Source organism: Polyergus mexicanus, unplaced genomic scaffold (genome assembly GCF_030449975.1).
Source record: "Polyergus mexicanus isolate NDT 795.1 unplaced genomic scaffold, iyPolMexi1.0 SCAF_4, whole genome shotgun sequence".
Lineage (NCBI taxonomy): Eukaryota > Metazoa > Arthropoda > Insecta > Hymenoptera > Formicidae > Polyergus > Polyergus mexicanus.
The window spans coordinates 1100700-1127727 of record NW_027223324.1 but is presented as its reverse complement, the minus strand read 5'-3'; the positions used below and the strand labels follow the sequence as shown (position 1 = coordinate 1127727).

The window sequence follows — 27028 nt, the reverse complement described above, 5'->3', positions numbered from 1 at the left end:
TTCCCCATTATCGCTCGTCGATGTTGCGGCCACGGGGTAAGGGGGAAGAGGGAGAGAGAGAGCTGTCGCTTTCGATCGCTTCAACGATTGTGATTTGCGTCGTCTCTACCGTCGCCGATTGTTGCATATAACCACGTTTTGTTTATCTGTTATTTTCCTGTTCGATAGTCCGCAAACTAATCCCAACAAAGTGAATGACGGTACGCTTGTTGCCAACCATCTATCACGACGCTTAATTTTCTTTCGCAATCGATATTTTATCTCCCTCCTCGTCGTCCTGGTGTGTCCTGAGGAATTAATAGCGCGAGTACGGATATAAATCTTCGCTGACACTCTAGACACAGGTAAATGCAAGTCAGGGTACAGGTAGAGAAGGGTGAGCGCGCGTATGTATAAAAGCGAAAGCGGCGATAGAACAGTTTCGTTCTATTAAAATTATGTCCTTCCATCTGCGCGGAATCTCGTCATCTCATCGAGGGGATCGAGGTGACTTGATAGCAGACGCGATTTAATTAAGATACGAACAATCCGGAACGCGAAAGAGGTCCACACACCCGACGGAAATATCGGAAAATACGAGGATCGTGCCGGCGTCGCCTTCGTCATCGTGTCGGCAGTTTTCCAACGACGCGATTACCGGCACTGCATAATAATAACAGACATTCTCGGGATCGCAATGGGAATATTGGATAGATAATTAAACGACAATCGACCACTTATACAAAAGTGTCGTGGAAAAATCGTTATATAAGTCGTGTATGCAGAGAGTTGAAAAGTTATGATGATTAGGCGATTGTGTGATCGCGATTATGCGTATATATTGCTGCGAAAAAAAAAAGAATAGGATATTGCTCTGGAGTTTATGGTAAGCGACGAGATTCACAACGAATGTGTGTACATGAAACATTTAAAACTAAAAATATTAACTATACGATATTTAAAATATCTCGCTTTTAATACTATTTTACGGTTTGTTGTTTCAGTTGGTGCGATGTACGTGTGCATGCTATACGCTATACTTTTTCTAAAGTTATGGTCGTACATACAAGTGAACATGTGGTGCCGTTTGAGCAGTCGAAAGAAAACTACGCATGGCAGAATAAGACGTCAGTTATCCTACAGTAATCTTCAATGTAAGTATAAAAAGTGATATATATATATATATATTATAATCTCTTTACGGTATTTTATTAGTATTATATATTAACGCGTTTTATGCGTGCATATTTTTTGTGCGTACGTCTGCAACATAAATTTTGATCAGAAGACTAAAGATAAAACAAAAGGATGGAAATATCTTTCTTATGGCATTTTTATATACCCGATATTTACGATTTATTTCATGTATACCTTACGTATCTCAGCTATATCATTGCTTTAACGCATACGAATGACTATTTTTTACGTAACATGTTGTCTGCCGTATGCTTTTTTTTTGCGGAGCTGTGATGCCGTAGTACGGTTTACCGATACTGTCAGTAGTTAACCAGGATTTTCGCTCGGGCGGAAGTTGACGGCATAAATCTTCGTCGTTACGTATATTTGCGCTTATACATATAATATAATGCATACATCCAAGTAGTGCAAACACGTTATACGAATCGGTAATCCACTGCATTCGCGGTATTTGCACTCTCCTGAAGGCGCATGCACGTATCATTGTGGCATACGATATATATAGTATGTATACATACGATTCGTTTATGGGTGTGCACTTGATTGTGCGAATGTATACCTACATATATTCATGCACAGTATAGAGTAGAGAGAAATAATTTCCACTAAATTTAAACAGCCGATTTCTCAGGTCTGCGTAGGTTTCCGGTATCGGACGCATCGCGGTCGATATCGATTATTCAGATGCAACCGACAAAGTCAAATTATATATAAGCGGTCTTTCCCCAATAAACTCACCGTACGAAGTTATTAAACCTTCTTCTCTACGGCCGTAGCGACATTAAAGCAGCGAGTCGGTGCGTTTGCACTTTTAATCGTGATTGCGCAAACACGGCCGACGTGACGGAGTTGATTGGCGCGTGTACGTCGAATGGATTCCGATCGCGTTTAGATCAATGCGCGATGATTTATACGATGTCACGTGAAGCTTGTTTTGCACGAGAACGTAGCGGGAAAAAAAAATTTCCGAGAATAGTTAGAGCGTGAAAATAGAGGTTACTTGAAATTTTCAAGTTTTTTTTATCTCTCGATGCATTCTCTAGATTAATTTTAAAACAGAAAATATTTATTAGAACTTTTTCATATTTTTGAATGATATGACCAAAAGCGAGTATGCAGATATGTGCGTATGCCGTTGATTGCAAAAATACGAATGCGCGATAAGCAAGGTGTTTCCGCTTCATCGAAGCGAGAATTTTCTCATGAACGCGTAATTTTCCAATCTTCCTCTAAATTTGGCGTTTACTAGCATTCAGGGTTTCTCCGCATCGTGTTTCGCGTTCGAAAATTAAGATGGATATTCTCCGTATATTCGTGTTCGGTGATTCATTCGCAACTAATTAGCCCGTTATCCGCTCGGACGATCTGCAACGTCCTCTCGTAGAGTAATATCCTAATTACGACGCAAAAAGTGACGTAGTTTGATATAATTATCGAGAGCCCGTGCTCGCACAACGCTCGGATGCTCATCGCGAGGCGACTGATGCGACGACAACCTGGCCGATCGATCGATAGACAAATGGAATCGACAAAAGCCCGCCCGCGGGACTCCGTTATTACGACCACGAGCTTCGTATAATCTAGCGTACCGTGTGGATGCCGTGTAATTTTCGCCCTCTCCGTCTAACCCGGGTTCCTAAAGCGTCGTCGTATTATTACGTCCGTAATGACGATGTAGAACCAGCCGCTGAGCTTGTAACCTAGCCGCGTATACGCATCGTGAAGGCGGGGCACTCTTTGCGTTTTTGTTCGTCACAGGTCGATCGATCATGCGAGAAATGAAGCTTCGTCGGCTCTCGCCTTTCCTAGGAAGAAGCCGGGAACTTCTCCTTTATTCCCCGGTACATCCGCACAAAAGTTTATATCTCTTGTACTTTAAATAATGTGCATACATCGAATTTTCCTCTAGAAAATCGATTATTTTAATGTAATAACTTTTAGCGAACGGAAAGGTGAATAAAAAATAAACTGTACTATACCCGGTACGATGATCGCAGATATAAGAATAAACGCGATTCCGAAAGCTAGTAGGATAAGCTTGAAAAATAAAAGGGAATTGGTACTTAATTTAAGAGAGTACCAGAGTTGAAAGAAAAATGGATGGTGTCGATGTCGTTCTTAGATCTGCGTCGGATCGAGGATGCAAGACAATTTACGAGTCTGCAGGATTGCGTGATCAAAGATCGCAGGCAATCGTGTCGAGCGGCGAAAGTCTCCTCTTCCTTCTTTTTCGGCGATGCCGGTGCTTAATTTGTGAGACTTCTCATTCGAGCGGCGTCCTCGTAAGGTTGCTACCTCTTCTTCCACCCTCCACGTTACCTCTGCTCCTCGATATCGATCCCTTTTTTCGCCCGTCGTTCGTCCGCCGCGCCAGTTTCGAGATATATGAACGAGGGTGGTCTTAAACGCGAGGCATCCCTTGGCACAAAAGACGAAATTACATCGGCCCTCGAGACGCCCTCGGGCCGAGATTGAAAAAAATAGAAATTACACCCGTCGCGAACGGAAGCTCGCTCGATTCCGCCACATCCCCACGAGACTTCCTCCTTCTCCCCGATACAACCACGATCTCCGATCTTCTTTCACCCTTCTGCGACTATCCATGGACGTGATGGGAATCGCTAAAGAGACTCGAGAGCGCAGGTAGGCGGATTTTACGCAATCGGAGAACGCAGTGTTGACCTTCGTCATAACGTCAGGAATTTCTTACACACATACACGCGCGCATTTCCTCCCTTGTCGGATATAATCTTTTATTATTACTTAGTTTAATTTGAAATGTTAAAAAAGAAATAGTAAATATATATACAAGTATTACATACATATTTCATTATTTATTTCGCTCAAATTTGCGGTACAAGCTATCGCGAATGCAATGGTTACTCGATTAGTGACGTTACTGAAGACACTTGATTGCTCACTTGATTCTGGTTTACACATGTATATAGCGTATAATTATTATTGTGTATTGTAACATCGCGCTGCTAGTAGTATGGCACATTAATACAAGGACGTCGCGTTACGATGCAGCCAAGTCACTTCTCGGCCATATTGTAATAAACAATGTCATGCTCCGTCAAAAATGTGTCAAGGAACATCTATTGCAAGACGAAGCTTATCCCATTAGAGAAAACGATAAATTTTATATTATATCTGACGCTATTCTATCAGCATAAACACTAAATGAAGCATGCATAATCTTATTTATCTACAAATAAAAAGTACGTGGCTTTTTACTCTTATTATTTTAAACCTTTATTACATATCGAATTATATTACAAATCAAGCGATATTAATAATTTTTATTTGTAATTCTACATGTCAATAAATTGATAAAAGATTCGAGTATTTATATATAATTAATCAATCGGAAATACTCCGAATAAATACAAATAGTTTCTGTAAGTCGAGAAGAGAATGATTTGTAATTATTAATCCGCCGAAAGAAGAGCGAAAGAGAGAGAGAATAAGGGTTCCCCGGTGTGATAATCGGAGATTACAGGGTCGATCAAATAAATTTGGAACATTAACGAATCATTAAATCGCTTCCACGTGCTTGTGCGCAATCATGCACTCGCTAACTTTGTATATTTGAACATTCGCCGAAATTACATTGCAATTTTATTATTTCTACTAGTGAGTGTGCACAATTCACCTGTATGTTTCATTCAAATGTCCTCTTTACTTGCGTTTATATTCACTTGTAATTTTATCGCAATATAATTGCGATACACGATTCATATTATAATATATAAATATAAATATAGACATACAATCATTGAGGATTAAAATTATTTTGTATCTTTCTTTTTATTACTCGAGAAATGTTTGTAAATGATCGTGAGAACAGTTGACATGCAACGTCTTGGACGATATTTCTGTAACCAAAAATTTTTTGTTCTGTGGGTATGATAATGAATCTCGAAGAAAGAAGAAGGAAAGAAAAGGAGCAACATTTATTTCACATATATTATGTATTAAGTTGTTTTCCAAGCCAAATTATCAGAACATAATAATATATAGAATTAATTTGCAAATTTTTTGCTTAAACAAGTAATTTTTTTGCTCCAACTATTAAAAAGTTAAGGAGGCTAGATAACTTAAGAATATTTGTTTATTTCGTTATAAGAACGGAGGAAAAGTGGAATGCGACGAAGTAAATGGGAAGCACGAGGAATTTAATTTGGTCGAATTCTTCTACATTTATTACGTAGGGATGTAGAACGCGACGTCGGAGCTCTCGGTCGTCGACATGGACGTCGATCGGCGTCGCGGGGAACGAGCCGCGAGTAGTACAAAATCACGATGTCGCGACGCAACCGAGATCGTCGAGTACGAGCAGCAGCATCGGCGCGGCTCAGCAGTCGGTGCAACCCGGGCTTATTTGAATTCCAGATTGGATTATTCATCGGATTTGGATAATTGAGGGGATTCTATTAGTTACTGGTCCTCGTCGGGGTGGGATTAGACGCGCAGATGGGAATCCACGTGTTTAGCGCGGCGCTGAGGAATTCCGAGCTTCCCGACCGAGAAAATTGCGCGAGCGTTCGGTTTTGTTGTTTAAGGACAATCTGAGAGAGACTCGAGCTCGAGACGAGCGATTGTATAAAGGAAAATGTAATTATGAACTTTTTAGAAGAGTTCTCTAGAAACTCTTATTTTAATTTTGAACAGACTGCGATCGAGTGAGCATTTAAAACGTTAATCCTAAAAGTATATTATTCTTTGTAAGATGCTTAGATCCTATTAGAGTCTAACATTTTATTATAAATTTTGTCTTTCTGATCTTTTCTTTGCCTCCAAATGTAAAATGTTTCTCTGCACGAATGTTTATCATTATCTATTCGGTTTTTATCTTTGTCTTCTATTTTATTGTTCTCTGTTACTCGGCCAATTGCTGCATATTTATTTATGAAAAACCACTTTCTTATTTGGAATAAGAGCAGAGTTATAAGAAACAACCTCGATAACATCGTATGTAATTTATTTTATTTTTGATTAATGACAATAAAAATTGACGACAATATGGTTTCTCTGTTGTAGCTTCCAGCATTAAACAAAGTGCAAATGATGCCAATGACTTTGAGCACAAGATGAGCGATCACGGAAATACATTGGTACAATATCCTGACAACTTAAATTTCGCCGATCTTTATTACTATATATTAGCGCCTACTTTATGCTATGAATTGAACTTTCCTAGAACGCAGCGGATTCGTAAGAGGTGAGTGATCTGGTATCTTGATGTTTATTTAGAAAGGCATTATTAGCGATTTCAATCGGAAACGCGAATTTGCGATCTGCCTGTTTTTTGTAGAAATATCGTACTAATTTTTAAGCAACAATGAATCATGAATTTCTTCCGGAATCGAATCATTTTTGACGATTTTATCTAATCATTGCATGAAATTTCCATATTCTCGTTTTGTCCCCTCGCGATATGTCGAAAACTTTTGCCAATCGTTTAGGAAATAGTTGGGAAACGAAAGTATTTCGAAAGTTATGCAAAATAGGTCTTTTAGTATCCTCTCCAATCTTGTTCCTAGACTTGTTCCTACCAAGCAATACAGTCTTGTTTCTGTTTACATATGTTTTCAAGAATCCCACTATAGGTTTGCTTCGATCGGAAAGTGAGTCGAGTGGAAACTTGATATTGTCTGAGTTCGGTCACGCGAGCGTATACATTGCATAAGGCGTATAAATCCATGTTTGCTCTCAGATTTCTCGTATAGATTTCGCTATGACGTAACCCCGCGCTATTCTACTTTACGTCTTATATTCTTTTCGTAAAGAATGTCAATAGATGCCAAAGTTGCCGATTTACAAAACTCAGATTCCTGCAAACGAATTCCGAAACACTTCGAAAAAAAAATTTTAAAGATTCTTTGTGATTTTATCGAGAACATGAATTATTTGCATAAGTCGAAATTGAATAAAGTTTAAAATTTTATGTTATATCGTATGTGTAAAATTTAAATTTATCATATGTTATTCATATTTTATTTTATATTACATTTATATTTTATTAATATAATTTAGTTAGAAATGTGCGCAGAAGATCTCTTTAAATGAACCCCTCAAAAAGAATCGCGCTACTTGTTTAATTTCAATATATTAAATTGTAAGTAGCAATATGTGCAATATTACGATATTATTAATATTATAATAATGTAAAATAAACGTAAAACAAATTATTATAGAATATATGTTAGCAAGGAATTTAGCATTAAATATCTTTACGCACATAACTGAATTAATATCAATTAAATTTTTATTTAGATCATTCATTTAATATTAATTATGTATCCTGAATATTACCTTGAAAAGGATTATATATATTATATTTCAATCAGAGATTTAATAAATCTGCGGGTCATATCTTTCTTCAAGTTTGTTCTCCTGACTGTATCGTCATCCTTACCGGTTTTCATAGCTCGCTTTTCCCTTTTGTGCACAAGTATACTTTTCGTGCAGTCGCGTTCGTCGAAAAGTGCATCCAGACTTTGCTTGTCGCCGGCAGTTTACCGGAAACGAAACTCGTGCGGACGACGTGCCGTCGAATGGGAGCGTCGTTTCGCGCGACAGCACTCAAAAGTCGTATTTTCGATTTTTCGAGAATCGGTATATGGTTGAGAGAGCTGGTGGGATGGTAACGAGAACGGGGGTGGGGATTCATGGGGTTGGCCGGAAATCGGTTTGCGCCGTCGATAAAATCTGAGAGCAAATAGATGTGTACTGGTGTCGCATAATGATCAATGTAATAGAATCACGTGGAAAAGAATTAGGTCGGACGGCCGATAAATCCGATAAAAGGTATATCTGCGCGTTCGCCGTAATGGCAGAAATATAAATCTAGATGTGTAAAAACGGCAAAAGCATATATTATTCTTTTTTTAATGGTAAAATCATATATTTATATAATATTTAAATCATACACACAGAGATTTTGAAATTATATAAAATATTATATAAAATTTTTGCACAGAATTTAAGTGCAACCAAAATTAAATAAAATTATATATAAACACACGCATGCATATCTACATACATATATATATTAATCACATTATACGTGAATATTTTTTTTTTATATTAAGATAGTATTCTCTTTGTATATCGGCGTACTATCTAATTTACAGGTTCCTCATAAAACGAATATTGGAAGTCGTTGTAGGATGCCAGGTAGTGATGTCTCTTTTTCAACAGTGGATGATACCTTCCGTGAAAAATTCATTGATTCCCTTTAGTGTAAGTATTTTTAATATTATTACGTTTTTATAATATTTCAAAAGAAACATCTTGTTTTGAGGGGGGAGAGAGAGAAAATACATTTTATATTTATAATATTCTTCCAATAAATCAATTTTTTGTCCGAAGCGCAATTCGCTCTCTTACTAGCTTTTATTCTCGAACAACATGAATAATGATCTATTGATGTCTCGCGCGATATCTTGCGCTTTATTACGGGAGCTAATTATTTATCGTTGTAGTCATAAATAAACCGGACTAACCGCGAAATAACTGGTAAGATAGAGGGGCCGGGAGATGAGTAGAAGTGTAATTTGGTTTCGGCAAATAGGTACGATCAATCTTTCGAGTAATGCTTTCGCCCGGAAATTCGATACACATAGATATACAACGAATTCTGTGTGCTATCCTGGGCAAGTATCACCGTGCTACCGAATTCTCTCGCGCGTTAAAATACACAGGAAAAAGGGAGCTGTTGCATGCGCTGCAGTTGCAGTAATATTATTGCAAGTTGCATCTGTAAGCAATATATCTCTTCACAATATAACGTTGCGTAATATCAGGAATACGATGTAAATTGCATTTCCTAAAATGCTAAATGGACGCGAAAGGAAAGGAGACTAAGAGTTTCAGCGACACGTACAAAGTATATTTTTTATCGCTTATATTCGCTCTAAAGTACCGCTGGTATATTTCACGATGTTAATAACTTTGTCTCCATCTGTCGCGACAACAAAACATTTACAGCAGTAACAGTATATACGCCCAATTTATTTTCGCGTTGGGTGGCGGTTCTTAATAAAAATAAGCGAAAGTGAGAGAAGAAAGAAAGAATGTGCCAGCGACATGTAGTTTTTTCCGTTTGCGTTGCAATAATGCTCGGGGCACGCCATCAGTTTTTATCTCATGTGGAGGTAAATCCTCCTACTGCTATGATTTGCCAGTTATATTTGATCCTGCGGGAGGTTGACGGGAGTGATATTTTCGTTGCAAATATCCCACGTGTTCACTTGAAGCGATGTGCCCCGTCGGTGCGATAAAAGTTAAATACGTTCGCGGAATTTAAAATTGTCATTTATTATCTATGTGAGATTCAACAGAGATTCGCAACGACATCTTAATTTTACTCTAATATCTCGAATTAAATATCTTAATTCTCATTATCTGCGAGTATTGAATTGGATATGACAGCTGGTTTACCTATAATAATTATTTTATTCTCAAAAACACGAATGAAAAAACTACTCCTTTTTTCTATTCTCTTTATATTTCGTAATAAATATAATATTTCATAATAAATTATATAACGTCATTAAATACGTAACATCATATCACCTCTCTTTTTTTTTCTGGCATGATTTTTATTACATTTTTCTATGAAGGCAGATAATGAAGAGAGATGTAGCATATTTTATAAATTAATTAAAAAAGTTCACACGCGCGCATGAGGAGAAACGGTTAATTAGCCAATTATCAATCGTCGGCGATGAGGTGTGATGAATGAACCGCTTAATTAAATAAGCTACATTCTGAGGGGAAAGAGGAGGCTGTGGAAGGGGAAGGGGGTAATTTAAAGCGTTAATTAGAGGAGTACGAAGAGAATCTGATTCGATATTTATATATGTATTTTTTAATCTCGCGCGCGTGTGTACTTATAGCTTTGATCACGGGGTAACGAGAGGTGCGTCGATTCATGTCGCAAACGCAAATTTTCCATTGCGTGCTCATGAGAGGACCATAGATTTAAATGGAACCTTTTACGTGGTCGAGCTTAACCGCATCTGATCCGTAACTGGCATCCGCGGTTTACCATCTACGCCCATATTTCATATATGTACAATATTATCGAGAATTCAGATCCTACCATCGATCCGGTAGAGCTACTAATAATTCTACTATTCATGCGAATGCCAAATGCAGTGGCTTAAAAATTCACGGTAGAAACTCTTGGCTATAAATTTTGCCGATAAAACACAATGTTTATATTTCTTTCATTTAATGAAATTGAAATTTCATAATGAAATGAAATTTAATTTATTTAATATAGAAATTAAAAAAACACAAATAGACATAATTAACCTTTTGATTAAATTTGATAGATTCTAGGATTTTCTTCCTTTGCCCCAGAACGCTTTTTAATTTACAATTATTTACGCAGGCATGACAAAATACGAATTATAAATATAATATTTTAAGCACATTTAGGCCAGAAATTCCAATTTTAGCTTCTAATATGATTAAAAATTAGTTAGACGCTTTGCGCGCGTGTAATTAATAAAGAGATAAAGCTATAATGTGAAACAGATGTACAAACATGATAACATCGACAACGTTTGCATTTACTAAATTTGTATAATTAATAAACAACATGATACATCCCTTTCTAATAAAAACTCATGTTGTCATTGGAGAGAGCAATCTCTTTGAAGTGCCGATCGTCAAGTCTGATCCGCGCACTCCCATGTTACAATCGGATGCATTGTTGCGGAACTTTGCGAGAGTGTTAGCTGCTCCTTTCCATAACCGCGCTAGTCGGAACTTCCGTATTCGCGATTAGGCACGTTCCCTTCCTCCATTGTGTTCGAAACTATATCGCGTGTGGGATTATTAAGCGTTTCGAATTGCTTCGAATCGGGATCGACGCGAGCCACTCAACGAAGAATCGATTCTCGACTGCATGATTTCATGCCGCAGACAAATTGCTTCTGCGAATCGTGACGCCTCTCTCTCTCTCTCTCTCTCTCTCTCTCATTCACTTCCTTTTCCTTCATCTTTCTCCTTCGCCGTTCCCCAAAGAGACTCGAAGGAAACGCTTAAACGGGACGCACCGTGGTTGGAAACATCGGAATCCTTTCGCCTCTCTCGCAAAGACTCACTCGAAATCGCAATATCGACCGAACGCAAAGTAATTGCCACTGCTATTATTTAATGCAGGGAAGTTAATATCGGAATCGAACTATTTCTTTGGCCATTTCGATTTCTTCCATACCCGATCGCTTTTCGCGCTCGTTCCGCGCGCTATTCTTTCTTCGCTCGGCGACAAATTGGATCTGATAATTGCGAGTCGCGATTACGTCAGTCACGTCCCCGATGGAGCTCCAGCTGGTGCTGAGAGACGACATACCCTTCCCTCGGATTTAACCCGGCGTGGTCTATCATTGTCACCCGGCGCGGATGTCACGAGGGTGACAAGAGGAAGGGGATCGGGAGCGGGAGGGAGATCCAGAAATTAAGAAATCTACAAGGATATTGCTTCCCTCGGGTCGCGAGATCGAGAAGAGGGAGAAGAGGGGGAAATTGATAATATCGCGGAGATGATACCTTGTCGGAGGGTAATCACTTTTTACCGGCGTGCTCCAGACTTGAGCCTCGTTATTCTTATAAGGCGGAATGAATGGATGAGAAGGAGAATCGGCACTGCGCGCGACCGGAAATCCTCACGATTTCCTCTGGCAAGCGGACGATTAACCCTTCCAGCGCCGAGGGAATCCGTCGCATTGCGCCTGCTTAGTACCAACGTCTACTTTTGCATGGGCGATTTTTCACGTGCCCAACGCATGTATGGATACATACATAACTTTATCCGATTCAAACGTAAATCTGTGCACTTTCTATTCACTTATTGTTTTATTTCTATATCGTTTCCTACTTTTCATATTTCTTTTTTTTATTTTTTATTTGCGGGATATATTAATCTATTTATAATCATTAATATCTCTTGCAATTCAACGGCATTAATACTATGAATGAGTCTTTTACATCGCGAAAATACAAGGATAATTACCGGCTCTTCCGCAGTTTCCGCCTACAGCATTGTGCGATATTTTACTCTGCTGATCGATTGAGCAATCGAGGAGTGGCAGGGAGAGTGCATCAAGATTTGGCTTATCGGCTTACGACACACTGCAGCTAACAGGGATAAGCGTTTAAAGGATTTTTGGAAGTGCGTTGAAAGTGATTATTACCACAAAAAGCATGAGGTTTTATGACGGTTAGCGGTAGAACGCATCTCCTCTAGCTCTGTATATTGTCACTTATAATTTAACGCATTATATGTATTTAATCTAACAAGTAATATATATCCTAAAAAAAATATAGAAAGCAAGAAAGAAAGAAATTTCTCTGAAAAAATAGAACGTGAAAAAGAATACTGTCAAAAATTTAATTAAAAACTTGCAAATATTTAAATGTGAATCATTTGTTTAGAAAAAAATTTTAGTTATGCGCAAATTTAACGTTCCTTCATATATCTTTATCTATTTTTCTCGCATATTGAATCAAAGTGCAAGGGTCAAGAAGCAACGAATCGAGAAAAGCTGCGCGACATGCATACCATTCGCCTATTGTTCGTTTTTCTTGCTGTCGGCAAGATTCCAGACACTTGACCAACGTTGTCGAAGCGGAATTCGCAGAATACCGGAAGCCGATCGCACCTTCTTGTATCGAAATTGCTAGCGATATGCGTTCGCCGACCGGAGCGAAAGTTTCGCGCCGAGTTATGACGCTGCAAAAATTCTTTCTATCCGTGCCCCGTGATAGGCGAGCAAAAATAAAATGCCGTCGAGGCGGCAGCTAACAAGTAAAATCGCTGGTGAGACTGCACGTGATTCGAAAATCACCAGGAATCGGACTTTTACGAAAATGGGCGCGTATACTTTTGCCGCCGAATTTTTTCTTTTTAAAGCTCGAAGAGGCCTGAGCGCGCATTTCGTTTTCAATCCTCGTTTCGACATTTTCGACATTTCAGCATATCGAGTTACATAACTTTTTTCTCACTTTCTTTTCAACGTATTACTTCAATCTTTTCTAAAAGATTTAATCTAAAAATTTTTCTATCGAAATTTGTGTTTATCTATAAAGAAACTGTTCAGCTTTGTCGTTGTATAAATCATTTTCGAATAATTATATTGTCTGATCAAGACTTTAGTGTTATTCCGAAGTTTGAAAATCCGCTCACGTTATTATAACCGGCCGCTTAACGTTTAACAGCGAAACGTGCTCGCTAAAAGACCGAAAAGCGAGGGGAAGTTTTATTGGCAGCGTATCTTTGCCGAGGCGAAGAATCTCAGGCAGTATTTCTCCGACTTTTAACTGACGGCGAAAAGCGGCCGCGAATTGCTCTCGGAATATGCTGCGGAAACATTTCAATCTTGCAGCGTTCGTGTTAAAAAAAAAAAAAAAGAAACGCGAACGAGATGAAATAAAATCTTTATAAAGAAGGGATTCCACTGTTTCGGATTTTTGCGAGAATTGTTGCGGTCCCACGAGCGAGTTATTATCTTATTTTTTTCTGGCCTCTCTCTCTCTCTCTCTTTCTCTTCTCTCGGGTGTTTGTCACGCCAAGGAAAAAGGGGATGCGAAGACCATATTTATTCGACCGCTAACTAGTACCAGAAGACGTCAGCGAATGAAGAACAGCGAAGGCGTAGTTGTCCGCGGAACCACCTTTTTGCCGATGCTCCGACACGAAACACTTAAGACCACGTTGAGCGTCTTTTAATTTTATTTGTCTTCCGCTGCAGTCTTCTTCCTGTCTTCTTCAGCAGCGTAGTCTGAAAATGCGACTGTCAGATCGGAGTAAATATTTTGAGGTCTCCGGAAAGAGAGTTGTGAGTTGAATTCTGAGGATAATTCTCTAGACATTAATTCGCTGAAAAACAGACTTTTCGTGTGATGGAAACAGGGACTTAGTGGAAACTCGCTTGACAACAAGCATCGCTTAAGTTATTTTTCACATTTTTTTATGAGGATATTCTCGACACATTTTTAATGTTAAAAGTAGAAAGTCAGATAAGTAAAAATTTATTTTAAAGGAAAGCTTAAGTAAATGCTTAATCTACATCTCATTCAATTTAATCATTACTTTAATTACTTGACTAATTACGACATGGAGTTTGAGTAACAATAACTTCTATTAGCGTTACGCGTCATTCCGAATGATGCGATCTTCACTAACATTAATCATTAACATATTTACTTTGAGAACTCGTCGATTTAAATAAACTTCCGAGAATCTCCCTATCGATGGATCGATTTACATCTGCTTTGCTCGTAAAAGCTCTCTCAAGGAGTTACTAGCGTGCGCGATGAAGGATCGTCGAAAGAGCGCGATGTCTACATAAGTACCTCTCATTCGACATGTGCTATTGTCAGTCGACCAGGATTCAATTCGACGGGGGTGAATTCCCGGTATTTTGAAGACTTTTTCCAGCTGCAGAACAAAGTATTCGCGAATGCAAAGCCGCAAATCTCTCGGTGCTAATTGAAACGAAAGAAACGACTGGCGATGACGAGGGGACGTTTCCTTGATGCCGAGAATCTTTTCTAGCTTCCTTCGTTTTTCTGTCCGCGTTTATCTTTCATTTTTTTTTCATCTTCTTTCGCATTCCGCAACGTGTATATTTATCGCGAATGCCACGAGTAGCACTTATTTTCATTCCGTGAAAAGGATGAGAATGCTCAACTGTATCAACGTCGAGTAAAGATGACAGGAAAGGCAGTTGAAGAGGGAGGTGTCGCGAGAAGGTATTAGTGAATTGTTGCAACTTTGTTCGCGGCTTTCAGATATATTGGCATATTTTCTCGCATTGATATTTATATAATGTCTCACTAAATTTAACTTACCAACATCCAGCGAGTATATTATTGATATCGTTGCAATCATAACGCGCGTTTGCATATGTATTTAGAATTATATTATTATTTATGTATCTATAAATTTATAAATTTTTTTTTGTTTTTGTTTTTTTACGACATGTATGAGAATCATAACGTATGGTTGAGGAGCATTGTATTGTACTTTCTTTTTGGGCCCGGGTTTCTAGTCCATATTAAAAAACCAATGTTTCGATCGCACTCCACGAGTGCAGCGGAAACAAAAAGAGAATGAGAAAGAAGAGGAAGAAATGGCTCGAACTATCTACGTGAGATGTTTTGGACGCGATCCTCCGAAGGAAAATCCATCTCGCTTTATTTTCAATCCTTAGAACACCCTTTACTTTCCCTTTCCCTTTGTCTCGAGTACCGCTATTCATTCGCAAAGACTCTCTCCAGCCACCAAGCACTCTCGCAGCTCCGGACGGAATGCAATCATTTGGAATGCCGTGATTTTGTGGAAATACAAATTCAAATAGCTCGCTTCTTCTTCCGAAGCGTCTAGACTGAACGACTGATAAATCCTGTATGTTTTAAGATTTTTCATCAACAATTATTTCTCTTGCTTTTGCTGCGTGTTTAAAGCACTTCTTTTTATTACCTTTTTTTATATTCTTTTAAAGAGCTTTTTTTAATCATTCAATTAAAACACGTAAGAAGACTGTGTTTTATAGCAGATGCGCCGTGCAAGCCGAGCTCACCACTTGTCCCGGCTTGTAATTATCAGACCGCGTAAAGTATCGCGGCCTCATTAAACCAAGCTGTAAAGTTGGCGCTAAGGAAACATGAAATTCTCGTTGGGACAACTTGTTGCTGTCGTAAAAAAATCATTTTCTCCAGGACGTAAGCGTTTGTTTACGATGCAGTCCTTAAATTTTATCGCCACTCGCTTGAATCGCGCTTTTTTAAGCCAGTAATTCGTCGCAATTAGTTTCCAGATTTCTACTTGTAACTGCAAAAGCATTGCAATAAGCGAACACATTACTATGAAGTGCACAAATGGATGAAGTAGTGTGCGTTAATCGTTTCATGTGTTATATATTGACTTGTGCACCACCAGAGATAATAGCATCACTCTCTATTTCGCCTTTGTCGTTTTTCTATTCAATTTGTTGCAACGATGACACAAACACGAATAATTCAATTAATATCGTGATATTACCACAATATATATGCTGCAGAATATTAAATGTAATAATGACTATACATATCATGATAATTGCAATTATCCTGATCCAGTTCTATACGTTTTGTTGTCATTAAATCTGCTATTTGTTATCAAATTGGGAAATAAAATACATCATCCCGATATTTAATTCTAAATATTACTTCTGGATATTACATATAATATATAAATCTCTCATAAACATATATATATATATATATATATACGCATACACGCACGCTCGCGCGCAATAAAAACGAGTTGCGTTTAAAAATATAAATACAATAAAAATATTTTAATTAGATAGCATTTTATCAAAAATTATGTCGCATAAGATTTATTTATATTTAATATGTGTGATGTATAATTGTGTAGTGAATATACAAGTTGTACGTATATCGAAATGCACATACATACAACTTGTTACATGAAATATATATTTCAAGACTCGTGATTTACGTTTATATTCAACGAAGATGTCACTTTTTTTAAGGGGATACACGCGATCACTGACGCGTGCATATACGCGATAATGACGTGTTGAAGTCGCGACGAAGCTCTAAGGTATTTATTTGCATACCTGTTATACAAGCGCGGGGTTGGCTGTTGCAGCATTCGAAGGGACCTCTCGACAACCGCCACTTAAGCGGAACATCGGAGGGACGGTCCCTTCCCTTGTGTTCAATCAGCGCGCCAGCGCACGAAATATCAATTCCATCGGCGGAAAGCTTCTCGTTCAACATACATAAACCGAGTGCAAATATGAATGAGGAAAAGAAAACTCTTGGACGTCTTTGCTCAGTGACGAAGCTATTGTTAAGTCAAATTAAAAGTTAGCTTTATAATTTAATAACGCGCCTTCAGTTAACAGTGCCTGGATTTCCGTTAAACTTTGCTGATTAATTCTATATCATTCGGATCCGAATATTAAATTTTACTTTGTCCGACATTTTAGAAATTCTATTTTAGGGAAATGCAATTTATTTCAATTTGTAATATATCTTAACTTGTGTTGAGATATAAATAATACGATAAAAATAGAGTTAAATAGATATTCATTGTTCGCATATTAAAACATAGGTAAATCCACAAAATAGTTTATTAATAAAGTGGTTTTTGTCTTTAAAATAATATTATTCTAAAATTATGATCTATAAATTAATAAAATAGTACATGATATTTAGTTTTGATTTTATATTAATAATTTAAATCATTTAAATAATTTAAATAATTCTCACGTTCATAGTTATATAGGAAACATTTAACGTCAAATTAAAAGTAGGAACACTACTGATACACTTTGAAAGATAAAGCGATTAAATCAAAATGCTTTGAAATGATAATTTTTGAGAAATATATTTTAAAATAAAGAAGAGGATTATTTTTTAAATACGATCATTGGATATCTAATAATAACCGGATTAAACGACTGAAATGTAATGATCAAATTATCGATTTTATCTTTGCAATGATTAATAATTTTTCACGAATATTATTCAGAGATTTAATATCCGCTATTAATATTTATCGCATTCATATTCTTGATCTATGCGATTATCTTGGGTATTTCGGAGATATTGGAGAGATGGCTGTCAAAACAAAAATTCCTCACAAAACAATGTTTCTCAAATAAAAATAGAAGCGATATACCATACAACCGCATTTTTTCGATTCGCGGATTAAATATTGCGGTTTGCATTCTGGATGCATGACGTTAATCTAATTTCGCATGTGTGCGCGCGTGTGTGCGTGTGTGTATACGGACGTTTGCACGAAAATAAACCTTCAATTGTACTGCGGCAAAGCATAGCGCGTTGTACAGAGACGGATATAAATACTGCATCCTTTCAAAAGAATTGACGATTCATTGATTCGATTTAACTGCAACGCGCGGCCCAAAATTTCCATCGCGGCGTACAATCACGATATTTTTTTGCGGATTCCGGAATTGTGCGACGCGCGAAATAATTCAGCCACGGCGATCTTATAGTTGATATTTACAATTTTAAATCCAATTAAAGAAAGTAATATTTTGTCGTTGGTTTCGCTCTCAATATGTTTCGGCCCCCAACTTGTATTTGTTTTGCGTTCAGCTTTAAAGCATATCTGCTTAATTCCTAGCCTCCTCTTTCTCTTTCTCATGTATTTATCTTCTACATTAATAATTTTGTATCTCTCTCGTTTACGTTCCAGAATATGGACGTAGCCAAGGCCTCCGAGCGTCTTCTCAAGTTAGCGGTGAGTATACACATGTATCTATATATTCGCTTGCAAATTTATAAGCGCGTACCGGGTGTGTCCAAAATACATTACAAGTCAAATATATTATATTATATGTCAAGTACATTATAAGACTTTTTTGTCGTCACGTAGACAGACATCATATGACTCGAAGATATTAAGTATTTCTCAATTAATGTAAACGTATGTATATACTGGCTACATAAAATATTATTAAACGTTATTTTAACGTAAAATCTTTCTTTCAGCGATTTTTTAAGCTCGTCGTCATATTGATACCGTTCACACGCGAACGTATTTTATTTGCGTAACTGCATGCCATAGATAGATACTTCCAATTTTTCGCGCTAGATTTTCCTCTCTTTTTCTACAGCACACCTTTTACAAGGAAAGTCTCGAGGCAATATTTGCGAATTCAATCTCTTCCCTTCCGCAATAGAACGCAGTTTTCACCTGAACTTTGCCACGACTATACGAGTTCATTCGACAGCTAGAATGCGAGACAGAGAGAACTCATATCGAACTACGTGTCGTCGATAAATGTCGTGTTAATACAACGCCTTATAAATCCATTCGTTGCACAAGTTTGCGAGCCGGCACCAGCTTTCTTGTACGAATATTCCAACAAGAACATAATCCAGAATATGTAAAACTAAGTTTTTGGTTGGATAATACATATTATTCGGGAATATTCGGGGTCGTTAATGAAGATTGCTTTGTCACGATATAACTGTATTTTGCAAATGCTCTTAATTATCAATTAATTTACTACTTACATTGTTTCTGCCATATTTTTTATGTGAATAGAGCATAAGAAATGGTTAACTTCAATGTTCCCGGTTACAACTGTTTGCTTTACGATAACTTGCATCTGTTGCATGTTGGAAAATAAACGAAATTGTCTATGGAAATGTGAAATAGAAATGTTGTGTTTCTCTTCAAAGAAGAGTACGTCTGAAAAAAATGTATATATATATATATATATATATATAGAAAGAGAGACAGAGAGGGGAGGAGGAGATTTTGTAAGAGCTTCAGGCGTTCGCGAAAAGTACGCCGGAATCTATGAATTCTTGATTTAAGTTTCCTGACGCTTCCGGGTAAAATATGCACGTTCGACGATGGAAAAAGGTCGTTTGTCGCCAAGTCCGCAGGGAGATCGATACACAACGATACGCGCCGAAGATGTTATTTTGATACTTCCGATTCACCTGTTTTCTGTACCGCTAATACAAACAGTTGCTAGAAAGCGAATGTCAAAATAGTAAATCTATCTAGGAGAACATAATTCTTTTTACTAATTGGATATCTATTTAGAGAATTTAAAGAAGAGGAATTTACTTATTTTAAACGATAACTTCTTTGTTGAATTTATAAAGTCAATTTTTCTTTTCAACTCATTTTAATCTCTAAAGTATTGATAATTTTTGAAAGACATTTCTTTCGAGACTATTTAAAATTAGCTTGACATTATGGAAGATTAATTCCTCTCGACATTCGAACAGTCTCTATTTTTCATATTTTAAATTCCGATATCCGCAGTTGAGAGAATGTACGATTGTTTTAGAACATTCTCGGCGCATTGGGAATATACGTGACGCAAAAAAAAATAAGAAAAAAAATAACCGATATCCAAAGATTTGTTCATGCGAATGCTGTAGCGCTCATCGTGTCTTTTTATTCGTGTTTTCCTTGCAGCGCCGACACGCTCCGCTACTCTTCGACGTTCAGACTGGGTCCGAGCTATTCTGCGTTCGCGTCCATTCGTTCGACGTTGCTCGTTATTCTCTCGTTAGCTCGAATGCTTCGGATCGGAACTAGCCGGTCGTAGTGTTTCGAATGCTGGACGGAGTCCAGTGAACCGAATTCAATTATATAAATTCGTCCCAAAGCGACTGTCCTCGAGTGTGTAGCGGCGCGCGCGACGGACTTTCCTGTCGCGTCCGGCCAGTTGGTAGATGTCGATTATTCACGATTAAAACGGTAGACTGGTGGTCGTGCATGGCTGAGTTTTGTTATAAAAGTTTCGCGTTAATTGAGCCGGCTATACTGTTAATTATTGTTCCTTTCGTCGATTCGTGCCGCCGACTTTTTCCGTCGAGACGCGCGATCCAGATAACTATGATACAAAATAAATATAAGCTTGTTTATGGAAAAATTTAATATGCCCGCGCACATTGATTGTACAGATAGTATATTATTATTCCGTCCTAGTGCATAATCCGACCGTGTTTGTTTAATCCGTTTTATCTAGCTTGGTGTGTGATGCGCGAATATAAAAAACGGGTTGATATACGGGTTGATATGAGAACTTAGATACTGGAGATCGAGTACGGTACTAGAATAAATTTAAGCGCGAAGCAAAATTAAAAATCTTGTCGAAAAATAGATTTCTCTTCAATCCCAGAATTCTTTTGAAACAGAGTAAAGCGATAAAATTATAGATAATAAAAGCATCGGCTAAAAAAGAGCGAAGAAAATCCCTCCCTTCTTTAATAACGTATGAAGGGAGGAAAGGGAGGCGGCTCATTAGCCCCGGGGCAAAATTAATTTTGCCATGAAAAAAGTAGATTTTTTTCCGCTAAAGCAAAGGTTGCTCATTCGCGATGGTAAATTATTTGTTTTTCCACGCGTGCGTAGAAAGTAATTGTTTATCGAGATCGTCCCTCTCGATCTTTCGCGCACAGTCTTACTTTTCGTTTGCACCGCAAATAGCCGCGGGGGATCGTGGACTTTGGGACGCGTGTGACCGTCGAGGGTTAATTGCGGTTCTTATATACGAAGTCGGCCCGAGGATGGCGTCGAAGAAACAAGACGGAACTGCAATGCGGGACGGGACTTTAATCTCGTCGTAATGGGCAAACGCAATTTTCCCGCGGTTCAACGAGGTCCTTCCTCTCTTCTTCCTCTTTCTCTTTCTCTTTATCTCTGTCCCTCTCTTCCTCACGGGTCGATCTCGCCCTTTACACACGCTCGCGCCCTTCGCGCGCGTCAGTGCCTCATTCCGAAATCCCTTTGCCTTTGAAAATCATCCAAAGTGTGCAAAACGACAATTATAACGGCACCGCCGTCGCGCGATCTCTTCGTCGCTTTTACCTGTCGATTGGTTGCGCAAAGGCTGCGCATAACGATGGATACGATCTAATTTTCGACGTGCAATTCTCGACGATGCAAAAGATATTTACGCATCGATAAACATAGGATAATGGACGTTACATTTGACATAGGGGAATCATAGCGAGACGGTATTAATACTGTTACTCTTACATTATTTTTCGATAGTGATACATGGGAGAATAGTCATCGAATATTCGCCATCGATCAGTATCTATCTCCGGTACTAAAATTTTTTCTACATAGTCTAGAAGTTTGATTATTCAACATTTGCATACTTATTCGTGAAATTTAGCTCCACTCTTTGACTCGCAGACTAATAGCTGGCTTTCGATAAAGTTAAAAGATTCAATCCGCTCGTATTTACATATTCTCTATCCCAACCATTATATTACTGGGGGTGGGTGGGGGGGGGTATGTTTTTAATATCTTTCGAGAGACCTGATAAGCGTAAACGTATCTGATAGACAGGCACACTTCGAGCGTTCTCGGGACACGAAGGGAGAATGGCAGTTGAAGAAGACGACGAGGGAGGGTCACTGATCGAAAAGAAAATGGAAAATATCGATTATTAACATAATGCGATACACGCGGTTAAGCAGGTCGACTTATATACTCTCGTACTTTTTTTTCCGCGACGACTACTAATGGCGTGGATATCGCGTATCGATACGCGCATGTAGAAAATCCCGCCGCGCCTTGTAATCCGATATTTTTGCATTATTGATGAAAATCGACTGCCAGATGGTATACGTAAGCCAAGCACGCATTAATGTTATGCAGCCGGTGATGGGATCAAGCACGAATCGGACGATATTGCTGGTTTCTTGCGCGGGGATCGATGTTTGAGCCGCGCATCAATATGAATGAACGCTTTCCCGTTCGCGCATTTCACGCACGTCGTTTGGTAGACTTTGCTGATCTCAATATTAGATCTTGTATCTCTATATCAATATAATCTGTATACGACTTGACGAGGAAAAAATCAATTTCTGATTCGAAGTTTCTTTAAGATGAATAAGAAACGGTGTCGGTGTATATTTGCATTGTGAAATTTAAATATTTTTTCGAAAGACTTATGAATCCAAAGTGATGGTACGTGTATGTACCAAGATTTGAATTACCAATAAAAGTTACCAATTGAAATTTGCGACATATAAATATAGACGAGAATTTGAAGGATTGGATTATTTTAAAATCGATAATTTTTTTTTTTTTTTTTTCAAAGTTTTTTACTACCGGAGAAACGACGTGCACGTATTCTGCTTTGTCGCGTTTGTGATCGGCAAGATTTTGCATCTCTCGTATAACTCCTTGAAGAGAAAGCATTTCTTTTTTAGATAGCCTGTGGCCGAAGAGACGGCTTAAAGTTTACCGCTTTTCCCTTTGTGGTATCGTCGACATGTCTCGAACGATTCACTGGCTTCTGGTCCGCCCCCCCATTTTCTTCTCTCTATCTCTTTCATTCTTCGCACTACGTCTCTGTCTTCCTCTTTTTCCTACAGTAGCATCCCCGAGTAAACGAAATTAAAACGCCGAGGTAAGTTTTCCGGACTATGCCGGAAGAGGCTGCCAGGAAGCGGGCGGAAGGGCTTTCTGTCCTTTTTTCGTGAAAGTGCGGCGGATGCCTTGCGGCGCAAGAGACTTGACCTTTGTGCTTGGCAACATTATTAAGTCCTTTGCCTCGTGCGAGAGAGCTCGGCGGAAGCACGCGGATGATACGGCGACTCGACGGCCCCGAAATGGCATCCGAAACGAAACAGCTTCGGAATTCTTTGCCATAAAAGTAGAAAGAAATTTTTGCGAAACTATTCATCTGATGTTAGATCGAGCTTATATTTATTTTTTTTTCTGCATTGCTCTTTGATGTGAAAGCATTTATTTCAGTTGTCATTTCACCACGAGGCCAACACGTGTCGCGGTATAAAAAGAAATAGTCAATCTTAATGTGGAGATAAAAGATAAAAAAGTGACATAATGACGATATATAATATATTACTCTTTTTCCTTTAATCTTTCAATAACATTAAGAAAAGGAGGATTATTAAGAAAATGAATAAAAACTTTTAGAACTGCATCATATTATATAAAGGTGTGCGATAAATGATCAAAGATCGGTCTAAGTTACTTATTTCCATTAAAACGTAATTAAAGGAATAGACGAGATACTTTATAAGTTTGTTATATATTGTAGTTGCTTCACTTTTATGTCTGCAAATTCGTAAATAATACCGCAACACATCTTCCTCTTTGCACGTCGATCATATACTCATTTTAATTAATTTTTTCCGACATCATCTCGAGGCATTGCATTTTGTTCAATCTATTAAAAATGTGACATATAATGAAAGAGAGAGAGAGAAAGAGCTTTCACCATCTTTCTCTACTTTTCCATTAATCGTGGCACCTTCTCACGCCGCATGTATTGTCGCTTTTAGACACGTGTTTCTCGTTCGCAAATTTTATAAGAAATTTTTATGCAAACTTCTGACAAAGACAGAATATAAAGAAATATAAAATTATTTTTTTTTAATAAAGAATATTTTTTAGTTCTGAATAAATCTAAAGATTTTTAAAAATATATTGATAAAAAATATCTTATTTTATAATGCTTATTTAGAATTTTATAATTGAATATAAAACTATTTATTATTTAAGAGATTTAATAGATCTAAAATTATATAACATTCCACGTTCAGAGTATTTTTTCACGAATGTAGCAGAAATTAAGAAAAGTTATAAAATAGTTATATTAATGTTAGAAAATTCCGACACATTCCGCTACAGAAAACTTGTAAAATATCACGTTCTAGAAACAAAATTCTAATATATTTATGGATCAGATGGAATGGAATTATATTCTTGATATAGCAATATATTAGAAATTGATATTTTTGTCTTATAATTGGGACTTTATTTTCGAAACGGAACAATCGGAATTCTAAGCTTATAAAATATTGATGTAATTTTCTGATCAAGCAGAATCCATTTCTATTCTTGGCACACAAGTTATCTTTTTGCACTCAGCTATTTTTCTTTAATTCGATCATAAATTACGCGATTGTCGTGCAAGTTTGAGTCTTATATAAGCCAAAATTCTTTATTATTCCAGATACCAAATCATTTGGTGTGGCTTTGTTTCTTCTACTTGATATTTCATTCCTTTTTCAATTTGATGGGCGAGCTGCTGCATTTCGCAGATCGAAATTTTTACTGTGACTGGTGGAACGCAAACAATATCGATACATTTTGGAGAACTTGGAACATGCCGGTGCATCGCTGGGCTGTGCGGTGAGTAAAACGATTTTTATTCATAACAACGTTTAATATCAGCAGCTTTTGGTTTTGATTACTGTTTTAGATTAATCTGAAATAATTTTTCGAGTTCAATAAAAGTATTATAAGTTTAATTATAAATCTGAAGCGTCAAATGAGACTTTAGTATTTTTTTAATTTTTTACACTTTGCTGAACGATTATTCTTGAAATGTCGATAATTGGTTTGAGAATATTGATATTTTTTTATATCAAGCATTAATTATTAACATCTTTCTAGGAAATATTGATTATTGCCGTTTTCAGAAATGCAATAACGTGATTAAATTTCTGAAATATTCGTAATTAAGCGAACAGACTTATTTTAACGACAATTCATTTCGAAGTTATTAAGAATGGATATCATCGTGTTATAATCGAGAATGCCATTTATTATTATGAATCAAGCGAGATTTAATACAATTGTGAAACTTAACCGCGATGCAATCAGATTCGCAAGAAGTGCATGCGGTTAGATGTTTTCAATTCATGGAAACTTCTTATTCTTTCCATAGATCAGACGGGGGATGCCAGACATTCGCGAGAAATGTAATTAAATCTTCTTAAAGCGGAGCATACTTGTTAACGAAGTTTAATCCCGGTTAGATAGAACAGAGAAAGAGTCGATCAAAGGTCCGGCATGCAGCGAGAGGCGACGGCCTTCATCTCTTTTACTTCCTGTCTCTCATCTCTCTTTCTTGCACCCCCTTGCACCCCTACGCTATTTACCCTCGCCATCTCTACGCTTCGTAATACTCGGGCTCTCACGTACGTTCTGCTCCGTAGAAGGAAAAACTTTCGACGCTTTACTCCGCGCACTTTACACCTTTGACTCGGCTGTGTAGGGGTAACATGATTATATAATAACGCAATACGCGTCTCGCTGAGGTTATTTCGCAACTATGACCGTCATTTCAACGCGGAACATTTCGTGTATCGCCTCAGTAACGTCAGCGCATCTTACCAATTACGTAAAAACATCAGCCGGCAAAAGAAAATGTCATGTCGCGCTAGCTATCTAACATTGTTTGTACAAAAAAGACTTTAATTTTATTAAATTTTTTAAATTACAGAACTCTATTTATATCTATGTATATTCGATTAAATTCTGTAGAATAAATAATATTCATTTTATACACATTATTAATACATATTATTAATATGTTTATTATTTATTTGAATTTTTTGCTATCGATATTGCAAGAACAATTCGATTGTTCGATTGTTTGTGCATGTAAAAATTTTTATATTTCATATAGGGACGCGTGCGTTATTATATATAATACGTTTTTGAGAGATAACATTTTGTTATTTTACAAGAATGAGTTTTCGCGCGTGTACGAAAACCTTTTATTCCGCCTAAAATGTCTACTTCAGCTCATACATCTCGGCTGTCGCCGCCACATTAGATTATACATCCCCCGCTCAATACAATCAACGAACTTCCGAAAGACTTTTCCGGCGGGCTTTCCATCTTCTATACGGTTACCCATCGCACGTGCACCTAACAACTCGGGCGATAGTGACGACCTCCTTTCAAGAGCTCGCGCCGGTTCTTTGTACTTCGAAAGTAGCCCAAAAGAAAGTTTAAATCCTTGTAAAAGTGGCCGTACGAAATTCTTATTATGTGACCGAGAGAAAAGAAAGCCATCGGAATTGCCACGTACAAACTGCCCGGTGTACACCATGAATGTCGTATAAAGAGCCGATATACCCCGTACCAAATAGTAGATGTAAATACTACAGATAACGGATATTGATAAGACATGTACTTCGATTTAGATATTATATATATACTTTTTTACATTTTAGCATTCTGATATTTAATACGAATTACATCGTGACGGAGACGCTTAATTTTGTTGAGCTGGGAAAAGGAATTACTCGAATTAATTATGACAATCGTAGAGCAGTAGCTAACACTGCATAATTAAAACGAGAGGGTCTTATATAAAACGCGACACGTACTATAAAAATGACCGGCCGTGTTCCCTTTTTAAATGATACAAAAACGAATGAAAATGAGACCCGCTAAAGAGACGTCGCACGAACTTCCAAAGTCTTTTCCCGACGCTCGCGCTTCTTTTTACCTCACGACGCACCTGCTCACTTACGG

At 37.6% G+C, this 27028-nt stretch overlaps 1 protein-coding gene across 2 annotated transcripts in view; it reads left to right on the top strand.

Annotated features, from left to right (window-relative positions):
• The window catches only part of Mdy (diacylglycerol O-acyltransferase), an 85146-nt gene that overhangs the window by 55739 nt on the left and 2379 nt on the right, over positions 1 to 27028 (top strand). For both annotated transcript variants that reach the window (XM_070295090.1, XM_070295089.1), the window contains 5 exons: positions 984 to 1133; positions 6220 to 6400; positions 8316 to 8424; positions 18437 to 18481; positions 24711 to 24889. In XM_070295090.1, coding sequence (XP_070151191.1) covers positions 984 to 1133; positions 6220 to 6400; positions 8316 to 8424; positions 18437 to 18481; positions 24711 to 24889 — 664 coding nt within the window. The remainder of the gene's footprint in view (positions 1 to 983; positions 1134 to 6219; positions 6401 to 8315; positions 8425 to 18436; positions 18482 to 24710; positions 24890 to 27028) is intronic.